The sequence below is a fragment of the Haplochromis burtoni genome, unplaced genomic scaffold, assembly GCF_018398535.1.
Source record: "Haplochromis burtoni strain Fernald_Lab_line unplaced genomic scaffold, NCSU_Asbu1 Contig_62, whole genome shotgun sequence".
Classification (NCBI taxonomy): Eukaryota; Metazoa; Chordata; class Actinopteri; order Cichliformes; family Cichlidae; genus Haplochromis; species Haplochromis burtoni.
This window is the reverse complement of record NW_024582423.1, coordinates 1054349-1065904: the sequence shown is the minus strand read 5'-3', so window position 1 is coordinate 1065904 and position 11556 is coordinate 1054349. Positions and strand designations below refer to the sequence as shown.

At 40.8% G+C, this 11556-nt stretch overlaps 1 protein-coding gene across 2 annotated transcripts in view; it reads left to right on the top strand.

Annotated features, from left to right (window-relative positions):
* The window catches only part of rab11fip1a (RAB11 family interacting protein 1 (class I) a), a 15972-nt gene extending 4651 nt beyond the window's left edge, over positions 1-11321 (top strand). The window contains exons 2-6 of one of the 2 annotated variants that reach the window (XM_005922685.3): positions 6041-6477; positions 6588-7488; positions 8419-10056; positions 10439-10535; positions 10971-11321. In XM_005922685.3, coding sequence (XP_005922747.1) covers positions 6041-6477; positions 6588-7488; positions 8419-10056; positions 10439-10535; positions 10971-11174 — 3277 coding nt within the window. In that variant the 3' untranslated portion in view covers positions 11175-11321. The remainder of the gene's footprint in view (positions 1-6040; positions 6478-6587; positions 7489-8418; positions 10057-10438; positions 10536-10970) is intronic. The other variant, XM_005922686.3, reaches the window with a different exon arrangement.
* The last annotated feature ends 235 nt before the right edge of the window (positions 11322-11556 follow it).

The following is an 11556-nucleotide window of genomic DNA, read 5'->3' as shown; positions in this document are numbered from 1 at the left end:
GATAGGAAAATGAAATATCGCGATAGAATATGAGTAAAACGCGCATGCGCAGTGCCTTTGTTTTCATACGCACATGGCCGATTGTTGAGTGAAACAGATGAACCAGAATTGGTTTGTACAAATGGTGCAACTTCAGTGATGTGGAACTGGTTTGGTGTTTGTCCGTCAGATACACAACAAAGCACATTTTTTTGCAGAACATGCAAGCGGCCGTCGTTATTGTCGTATTTGTCGGACTAAGATGCTCTTAAATCTGGGAGTAATCTGGGTCCTAAACTCCGTATCTTCAGGTCAAACGAACACTGCAGCATCACTGAGAGTTAAAAACTGTCTAAATTCTTTCATCTTTAATAAAACGATCAGCATTGCTGCTTTACCAGGTGTAACTATGAAGTTTAACTTCCAGGCATCCATGAAAACAAAATTATTACATTTAACGGAGTTAGAAGTTAGCAGGAAGCTAGCGGAAGTTAGCTCGCTAGTTTCGCTAGTTACCTAAGCATGATATTGCATGTTCTGACTGAGAGATTTCTGAAAAAATTCAAACGTACAGCTCTGCTATCACTTCCAACATAAATGAAGACAGGAAACTAAACAGCAGTGACGTTTGTAGGGTTACTGAAGTTGGGCTAGCTGGTATATAATGATGTGCTACGTGATCGCTAGCGACACAGCTATGTTAGCATAACATAAACAGTGAAGCTGGAGGACGAACACTAACACTTTTCCACTTATAAAAGTTAACGTGAAGGTTCCTCATGGTTAGAGACAAATGCAATCGCATGGCAGGATGCTGTAAACGGACCAAACTTCAGTCAGGAGAACAACTGAGATAATCCATCCACAATACGAGGTTAGTCATTAATATACTGCAACAACATGGGAATAGAGCAGCTGCCAGAGAATTCAACATTAATGAATCAATGGTACAGAAGTGGAGGAAGCAAGAAGAATGAGTTTAATAAAGTTTGATTTATCTGACTGCTTTGTTTCGCTTAATGTGCCTTATAATCCCGTGCACCTTATGGTCCGAAAAATACGTACTGCACACTGCAGTTTAATGTTGCAAAGCACCTCTTTTTAACTTCAGTGGATATTATACATGGTTATGCTCAGGATATGTCAGCCCATTTCTACTGGAAATGCCTTTTGGTTAAACTTTCAGCAAGGAATTTGCATTTGCACTGTTACATTTTTATAAAGCTTTAATGTACATAAAAACCAGCTTCTTGTTTAAGTGAAAATAAATGGAAGGTTGTCTTTTTGCGCTAGTAGCTGCATTTGAATAAAGCACCAAATCCACACTTTTAAGCTTAAATTTCAAAACTTACATTTAACTACTGATTTTATCTACTGTTCTGATTTTATCTGTTTTGATTTTATATACTGTTGTTTGTTTGTTTGTAGTTAGTTGTTTGTTTGTTTTTAATTATAGTTAGTTAGTTTCTGTGACAAAATTACACGGAAAATAATCAAATAACTTAAAAGTCAGCATTTTGGGAAGAAGTGTTTTATGAGTCTATGCTTAACGGCTGGGATGAGGTTTTGGTGTTGGAGTGTTCCTCCAAAGACAGCATATTTTGGCTCATCTGTCCATTGAACATTGTCGCAAGTGTTGTGGATCATCTTAGATGACTGTGGTTTTATGTTACCACCATTATTATTCACTATTTTTCTTATTTTTCACAATTAAATAAAGATATAAGTCACAGAGCTCCATGCGGGCATTTTTCTGTGACAGATATTTATCTAATGATGTGGAATCCTTGACATTTTGTCTCCTTTATGTATTCATTTTCAAAATCTTGTGTTGCTATGGAAACAGCGCTGATGTGTTACCAAGACATACTCTTTTGTAATTATTGGTTTGATATATCATATATATATATTAGAGCTATACTATAGGATATATAATATAATATATATAAAAAAGAAGGCCTTACCACCCCGCCCAGAAGAAATACATAAGATGGGGAACTGTGTAGGAGGCAAGGCAACGGAGAAGACCAAAAAATTACAATTGACACGGGAAGGGCATAAGGGGGCCACGGCAAAGTGGGGTCAGGAGAGAGGTGGTGATACCAGCACAGGCCGAAGAGAGGGAACGGGCCACACGCAGCAGCACGGAGAGCGGACAGCACCCTTCAAGAGGCAGCGCAAGACGAACAGCCACAGAAAAACCAGGAGTGGGGGACACCGACACGGCACGAAAGCCAGGGAATAAATACCAGCAGGCAGGAGGTTTTTGAAAAATTTATGGTTTGCTTTGCCTTGATCTTTCTTATTGATATTCTGGCAGTGACGATAGGAACGGCAAATAACGCGGGCCGAAAGAACGGCCGGACGGACCCGGCAGACACAGCCGAGGGGGGGGGGCAAAACGAGGGCAAGTTGCCTAACATTATACCGGTATTACTGTGAACGGTATAATATGGCCCTAGTGGTAATGTGAGCTTGCTTGCTGGGACATGTAAGGAGTCCTGCTGCGGTGTTTGTACATTATTTGGAGGCAATTTTTGTGGTACAGCTTGTCGCATTCACTAAGTCCAGCACGAAAGTTGAGTGAAAATAGAGTGGTCTCATTTTTTTAAAAGCATTTTACACTTTTCATTTTGCTTTACTGTGAAATGTAACAAAATGATTGTTTCACTACTGTAGTTATGACTTTACAGGACAGCTTTAATTTTCCATTTGTATATTTATTCATATTTAAACTAGAGAATATGGTCTATTTTTTTTTTTTTTTTAAGTCTCTGTTCCAAGTTACAAATCCTGATCCATTTGTAATTTGTAAAGAAAAACCAAGTGGAACATTTCAGGCTTTTATCTTTAATAGTTTTTGAGATACTCAAGCAGAAGGCTCACAGTGATTTGACATGAAATAAACCAGTGACTTTTCTACTTCTGTTTTAGTACCAGTAAGGATATTAATGAAAAAAAAAATCATTTTATTATATACATACCCATCACTTTTTGCTAACTATACAGGGAAGAAGAAGAGAGTACGCCCACAAAATATCAGATGTGCTGATCTGAACTGTATGACTAATATGCATACTTCAGTATTTGTGTATTATTTGCATGTCGTGTGATCGTGGCAGTATTGAACAATTTTTTTTCAGCCGTTATCAATTTTCCTCGTATTGTGCAGCCCTAATGCAGAGGCAGTTCCCAGAGTAGGACTCATGTGTTCAGACATATGAGTCACAGTATTTTTCAAACAAAGCGTACAGGAGAATTTCCCATCCATGTGAAATATGACGCCCAGTAACATCAGACTTACCTAATGCTGACATCAGACTAAACTTTCCTAAAGATCATTTTTAACATGGCTGTATGTGGAACAGTAACAGCCAATTGTAGCCTATTTGTATGAGATTGTTTTTATACTTCTTTGTTTTTTATTGGCTGAATCATCCGTACTGGCTGGTGTTGGTTCACAAGATAAGGATGTTTGTTAATCATTACACATGAAAGGGAAGCTATTGACAGTTAACAGAGGGAACCTGTCCAGCAAGACCAGTGAGCTCATGCGTCAGGGAGGAGGCTTTATATGCATGTGCAAACAATACAAAAGTTGGAACAGCCTGACAGCTTGTTAGTACTCGTGTTAATTCATATTGTTTTCGTAGTCCTCTTGGTGCACGCCCTGTTGTTATTGAAGACAAGAGGACAAAGCTGTTTCTTGACTGACTTGTGAAAATGTTATCTCCGTACCCTTGTGCCTCGACTCGGCTAGCGATTGTTTGCTTTGGCATTCTTGGTTTAGAGTGGGAGATGAAGAATGTTTGAATTAGAGTCAGCTTAAATTTAATTATAACACACTTCACACACACAGGGAGTTGCCGTGAGGAATGCTGTTTCACTCCCATGCTTGTTTCCTAGCTGTTTTTCCCTACAGCAGACTATCTGCATATCTACTGCATGACAAATAAATGTGCTGGCTGTGAACTTCCTTTAAATTGCAGTTTGGTGTCAGATTAGGACTACACAACGTTTTGGGCGGAAATAGATAGCTTCAGAGACCTCAGTTTAAGTCATGCAAGGACAGACGGAACTTTAATAAGATTCACAACATGTTGCACGAATGAAATCAAACTGTGACCTTTACCTCATGTGAAACGGTCAGAGGAATGTACTGTGAAACAAAAAGGTTAAAAAGGGGAAAGGCTTGACAAAATGGGCGCGACTGCTGAACTATTAGTACATCTAATAATAGCATGGTTTTGAGAAAAACCTTTAGAGCCCTTATAATGTCTTTGTTTTAAATTATACAAATGGAGAGCAACAGTATGCAGTGGCACTAACTGCGTGTTTTGGCTTTTAAACGGGCCTCTCCAGAATACTCTTACCTTTCCCTTACAGAAAATAAAAGCTGATCCTGTGCAACAGAGAGGACATGATGGGGGAGCCTGAACAAAGCTGCCGTTGGCATGGTACTCCTAACAGGAACTACAACAAGCTGTACAGTATAGACACCTGTCAGTCTCAGGTTAACAATCGGCAGACAAATGCCAGCAGGGCTGATGTATTAGACGTCACAAGTGTTAGGAATCTGCTCATTTTGGTTCAGTTTCTTTTTTTTTTTTTCTTTTTTTTTTGCAGTCAGATATTTATTCTTCAATGTCTTTCATACATAAAACGTAATTTAAGCCCTGCATTCAAATTATTGTATAAAAGAGTAATGTCATAACCAAAAGCAGGTTTTTGAAAAGCAATGCACACTCCAAAATTACACTGAAAAACTGCAGGACATTTGATAAGCCGAAATCAAAAAACATTTTCAGATTTAGCTCACATTATAATCACAATAACAATTGTCAAATTGTTGAAACCATTAACATTTTTCATGTCTAATGCATTATCTGGGAATTTTGACGTGATGGATTAATGAGGCCTGTAATAACTAGAGTGTTTTCTATATGTTTAAAAATCTATTTGTATATAATAATTTTCAGTATAATTTCCATCACATTTTTTTATTGTGAGAAAAAGATTGATAGTAATTACATAAAACTCAGTTTGCACTGTGTAGCAGTGTTTAAGAATAAGAGTGGTGACTGTGGAGGCAGCATTAAAAAAATCTAAAGTAGAAATCCTGAGAATAAAGTTGCAATAGTAAATCAACCTGTGTTACAGAGTTTGGGGGATTTAAGATTTATTGTTTACATGTCTCAATTTAGGGCTGTTCGACATAACGAAATATATCGGATGACGATATAAAAACGTCTATCGTTTCATTTTACGCTATCGTTTGTTTCGTGGTGTCGCAAAATAAACTGTTTATGGCAATATTTTGTCATCGTTTTGATGGTCACTGTAGTGGCTATATTAATATCTTAAAGTTCTCTCTTTCTCTTATATTTTATATAACCACACTACGGAAGGACAAGCGCCTGTTTTTATGCGTTGTGGTTAGCAACAACGACAATAACAACATCGCGTGTCCGCTTGTTTATGTTCCAAATAAATCTTTCACAATAAAGCTCAAGATCCTGTTGAGACTTTTCAAAATAAACTGAATCACGTGAAAGAGCAGATTATTTACGGATGAGAATTAAAAAAGAGCCGCCAGGTGCTAAAAAATAAACCTTAGACTCAAACGTTAGAACAGGCTTTTCCCCGCAGCACGCCGTGTAATAAATACTCACAAAGAAAACAGCGGCTGTTACAACTTATGTCTAAAAATGTGTAGTTTCATGCATCGGTTAAAACACTCGACTCCAGCTACATGACACGCAGCTGGAAACACTTCCCGCAAGACGAGATTCACAGAATTTACAGAAAATGTTACATTTTTGTGATTTATATCGTTATCAGACGATAGAATTCTTATATCGGGATATGAGATTTTGGTCATATCGCACAGCCCTATCTCAATTTTTAATTTTTTTTTAAGGTTCAGGTTTTTGTGTTTGTGTGAATCTGTGCATCCTATATAAAGATAAATCATATAAATAGTTCTGAAACAAAAGTCAAATCCTGTTATCTTCCGATAACTCAGTTTTAACACATGATTCATTATTTCTGACATTTGCAGATGGTTCAAGCTGGTGGACAAAACGGGAAAAGAGGACAAGGCACGAGGAGAGGTGCTGCTAGATATCCAGTTTATGAGAAACAATATGTCAGCCAGCATGTTTGACCTTTCCATGCAGGACAAACCACGCTCTCGCATTTCCAAGATAAAGGACAAAGTGCGTGGGAAGAAAAAGGATGGTTTCTCCGACTCGGCCTCAGCGATTGTGCCCTCTGTCAGCCAGGTTCTCACAGACAGTGAGGGCGAGGCTGACGCGCAGTCACTTAACCAATCTCCAGATGAGAAAAAGAAATCTAAGCTCAAAAAGCTCTTTGCCCCCAAATCAAACTTGCAGCGTAACATCTCACAGTCCATGTCCACACTGGGGACGCTGCCTGAGAAGAATTCATCTCTGAGTGGCAGCCGCTCATCTGGTCTCAATGTCAACTCTCCTGATGGTAATTTAACCTCTGTTCTCTGTTTATTGTTTGCTGTTGCCAGCGCAAGTTGCGTAAGTTGTTTTGCATGTCAACAATGACATCATGCCTCACTGTCTCTCTCCCCGCAGTTAAGAAGAAATTCAAATTGGGACACAAACGAACCGGCAGCTCTGACAGCAAGGTGTCTTTGGGTCCTTTCTCCCTGCTGGGCCGCTCCAAGCAGAGCAATAGTGACCTGAACAACCTGTGCATTAACGGCAGCCATGTGTACACAGAGGAGACGGAACCCAAGAGTGGATCTACTCTCAGTCTAAACAGCTCTGGTCGAGGCTCTGTGGAAGATGTCCGCAAACACACTTCTGATCTCTCTGCAGATGCTTTCAGGAGTGTATCTGTCCCATCAACAGACAGAGCATCACAAGAACAACAGCACCATCAAGAGGAGGAGGAAAGAAGGCAAGCAGAAGAAAGGCGCATAGCAGAAGCAAAGAGGATTGAGGAAGACGAGAAACACAGGGCACAGCTCAAGAGGCTGCAGGAGGAAGAGGAGCGTAGACTGCAAGAGGAACAGGAGAGGAAGAGACGCTTCCTGGAGGATGAGGCCAGGAGGAAGAAACAGATGGAGGAGGACGAGAGGCGAAAGCAAGAAGAGCAACGCAAGATGACGGAAGCAGCAGAAAATCAGCGGCTTGAGGAGGAGCGTCGTCGAGCAGAGGAGCAGAAACGTCAGGAGGAGGCGTCCATGAGTGACAGACTGTCGTCCTTGTTCGGGATGATCAAGAAGAAGGAGGAGAAAAAGGAGGAGGTACAGCTGCCCACCCCAGCCCGTACTTTGGATGCGCAAGATCCCAATCAGCCTGTCTCCCGTCATTCCACCAACCCATTTGAGGACATCACCCTCAGCTCAGATGTTTCTCTAAGCAGCAATGTCAGCCCAACCGATCATCAGAAATCCAGCAGCAAGGCACAAACCCCCTCTGCCATGGTCTTCCTTAACCGCACCGCAAAAGTGTCTGCAGTCAAACCCAGGTAGGCCTTTTTCTCACTACATTGCACAAAGCACACTTAACCATACAGTCTGCACTAAATATGTCATGATGTCACGTGCTTCTGATTGGTCAGTTTTGCTGTATATTATGCCTTTCAACACTGAACCCTGGAATTTACACAACCTTCTTATCTGATCTTGCTTTTGTCATGAGTTACTCTTAACTCCATCCTCCGATGGCTGACGAACCTGTGAAACCGGTTTGGTTTGTACCGATGACAATGAAGGTGGGGTTTAAATCTGTAAAGATGTTGTGGAACAAGTTGTAGGCTGAACAAAGTTCATAAGGAGCGACTGAGCCATAGTGCTGCTTTCTGCGTGAATGTCGTGGCTGGTTCGATTTTCTTTTCTTTTATATTGTTTTTAAGATCTTTTTTTAATATCATTGTTTGTGTTCTGGATCGGACTGGAATTCTTAGATCTGGATCATAATGGTAGGTGAATGACCTTTTTATTGCTGCTGTTGTTGCAGTAATCTTTGATTTCCAAAATGTTTTAGAGATTTAGGCCATGAAAGATGGCCCTTAAATTATGTTGCAGTGTTAGGCCTGCATGGAGTGATCGAAGTAGGATGATGTTATTGTTGTGTACAGTCATTAGGATAAAAGAGCGACTGTAAAATGTGTAAATATCAGCAGCTTCCTCTCATTGAATAGTGGACCATTTTATGGGAAAATATTTTGTTATACTAGCGGCTTGTTTCAGTACAAAGGTGGAACAGTTGATAAATCAAAGTGAAGAGTTTATTGATTAGTGTTAAACAACAGCTACATTATATGAGCCAGTACATGGGGAATGTAGTTACCTGCTTGTTGAGATGTTATCTGCTTGTTATTGGTGACGGTTTATACACTGGTGAAAGTGTGGGTGCCAGTAATGACCTGTAGGCCTTTGTTTTCACTCCTTGGCAGATTGGCTCAATCTTTGGAGCCTGAACCTGCTGACTTCCAAACCCCCAGTCAGCTGTCTCCTTCCCCAGCCAACTCTGAGTCCATCCTGTCCAGAGTCCCATCTGGGTCCCCTGATACTTTCTCCAGCCTCCACTCATCTTTAGCTCCAAGAAATAGCAATCAAAGCCCACCTAGTTCTCCCCGTGGCAACACAGAGAATTTGTCATCTGGATCTGAGATGGCAGATCAGAACAGAAGGGCCCTCCTACCACCCACTTACAGGAACCAAACCAGAGGAAATCTTACTCCTGTCAGAGAGATTCAAAACCCGGCTTATGAAGAGCCAGAAGAACCGCAACCAGGCAAAAACTCTGTACCACTTCCAGATTATGAAACCCTCTTCCCTCAGAGGAGACACGGGGTGAAAGGGCAGCCTCGATGGGATAATATAATTGCTGAGGTCAATCAGAAACACAAGAGTGCACCTGCACTCTTGGGTCCTGAGATGAGTGTGGACGGTCCATTGGAGCATACACCAAGTCCTAGGTCTTCTGTTTCACTGGAGACTCCTAACATGAGGCTTTCCCAAGCTAAACCTCAGGAGACCAAACCTGTGTCAACAAAAAAAGCACCAGCCCCGACTCCTCCTAAACCAGTGACATCTCCACTTCCACGATCAGCAGCAGATTCCAGTCAGAAACAAAGCCCGAGTGTTTCTCAACAGTCTTCAGTGACACGTAGTCAACCTGCATCCCCAGCATCAGTAATATCGGACACTTCAAGCAGAGTTGCGTCAGGAGATGGTGCAAGAAAGGTGCTGCAACCTTCACCCACACCTTCACCCAGAACACCAAGCCAGATGGACTTGAATACACCACCTTCAAGTGATCAAAGCAAAGAACAGGCCACCATGAACAAAGAAGCACCCACAGCTAAACCCAGACAAAGGGTCAGTGTCAACGAGCTAACAAAGGAACCACAATCTGCTGTGAACGGTAACATCCCAAAAGTATCTAATTCAAGTATGAGCAGCACGGACAAAAAGTTAAAAGACGGCTTTGCAGAGGAGGACCCATTCCCCAGTACTCAGCTTCTTTCCAGAGACCCATGGACGCTGCAGAAGGAAAACGGTGATTCACTTTTTACTGGCGATGCTAGTAGGAAGGAGGCGACACCTCGAGATTGGGGAATGACAGCAAGTGACTTTGATAAAGTTTTTGGTCAAGAAAAAACACCAGATCCTTTCACCAGTTTTAATGGCAGTGATCTGAAGAAACAGAGTGAATACAGGAAAACGGATGATGAGTCAAAACTAGACAGTCCTGCTTTCCAAAGAAAGAATTCACAAAAAGGAAAGAAGAGCCTTCCATCCACAACTCCCACACAGCAGATAATACCCACTGCCACTCAAGGTTTCAGAGATATCCCACTGCTGCTTGCCAATGATGGGAAAACACAGAGCAGTTTCAGTGAAGGAGAGGATCTTTTTGGAGACCGATCTTTTTTTCAAGCTTCAGAGCCCCTTCAAGTAGTTATGGAGGAACCAGAAATCTTGTCTGGGGGGAAGGAAACTTTGCGAGCGATGGTGTCACCATCTGAGGTTCAGCCTGTCAGTACTCAGAATAGCAATGGAAGCGGGCTAGCGATAAATTCACGCAGGTGAGATTGACAAGGCTATTTTCAGAGTTAGCCTTTGATGAGGGTTGAGCTTGATTCAGTTATGGTGGATCACACGTGGTGCTGTTATACTGGGAGGCGAATAAGTCGCTGGGATTTATCTTGTGGTGTGGCTGTTTTCCAGGCTGTGATTTCTTGGAAACTTTCCTCACACTTGATTTCAATCTGAATGTTGAATATTGCACTTCAAATGCACTTTGAATACGATAGAAATGATTATGGAAGATGATAAAACACATCATTTAATTGTTTTTCTCCTACACAAAATATTTCTTAATCATTTTCTGTGGGGTTTCTGTACCTCTTCTTCTATTTACTTAGTAAACTATCAGGCCTTACAGTAACGTAATGCCTTTATTTACAGGCCTCATCCCGTGAAGCCTATGAGCACATCAGAGAGCCAGAGCGTCCACGCTATGAAAGAGATAAAGGTCCGGGACAGCACACCAGCGAAGATAAAGGTACTGTCATACTGGTATAATGTACTGGCACGTAAACACCGTTAACCTGACTGGCTTTTGCTGCAGGAACAATTCGTGCCTGGATAACCTAAAATCTCTTTTCCACTCTGCAACATGGTCTGCACTGTGCTCTTATTTACAAGGAGTATCATGGAAAAAAATGCCAGGTGGTGCTATGAGACGATTGGATTTTACACATCTAAGATCGTCTGGCAGTCTGCTCTCAAAGTGCTTTTAGAAACTTTCTCAAAAGTTCTTCTTGTCTCTCTTTTCTTTAACTTGGCAGATGGTGATGATATTAATTATTTTGTCAGAAAAGTAATGTAACTTTTATATTCCAATTTCTTTGATTTGTTTTTCTTTGTGTGCTTAAATGAATTCCTCAATATGTCCTAATTTAAAAAGCATTCACCAAATTATCTTCTTTTCATTCAGATGATGGACTCTGTGGAAAGTGGACCGTACACTCAGCTGACTCAGGAGGAGCTGATCACAATGGTGGTGAAGCAGCAGGCTGACCTTACCAAGAAGGACGCCAAGATCGTTGAGCTTGAGGAATACATAGACAACCTGTTGGTCCGTGTCATTGAGGAGAAGCCGAGTATCCTGTATGCCCTCAATGCTGCCAAGCCAGTGTAAAGGAATGTAAACAGGACTTAATTCTGCTTCCTGTTTGTGTTTGTACTGTATTATAAGACAGTGTCTTAGAGCATATGCACTTTTTAAACTTTCAAACAAATAGATGCTGGAATGTAAAAAGCAAGCAGAAAATCTTTATATTAAAAATAAGAAAAAAAAAATGTTGTCCCGACACTAAGGTACTGCAACTTATTGCAAAATATACTAATCATTATAAATAATGAAAACTGGATTCAACTTTTATTTAATAAAGTAGTTTTTTTAAGTCTACACTGGGCAGTCTCTAAGTTTTGCTGTGTAGTGAATAATCACTGAAATCATTCATGTATGTTGTCTTCCTCCACTAAAGTCTTTATTTTTATTTTCTTTGCCTCATCTTTAT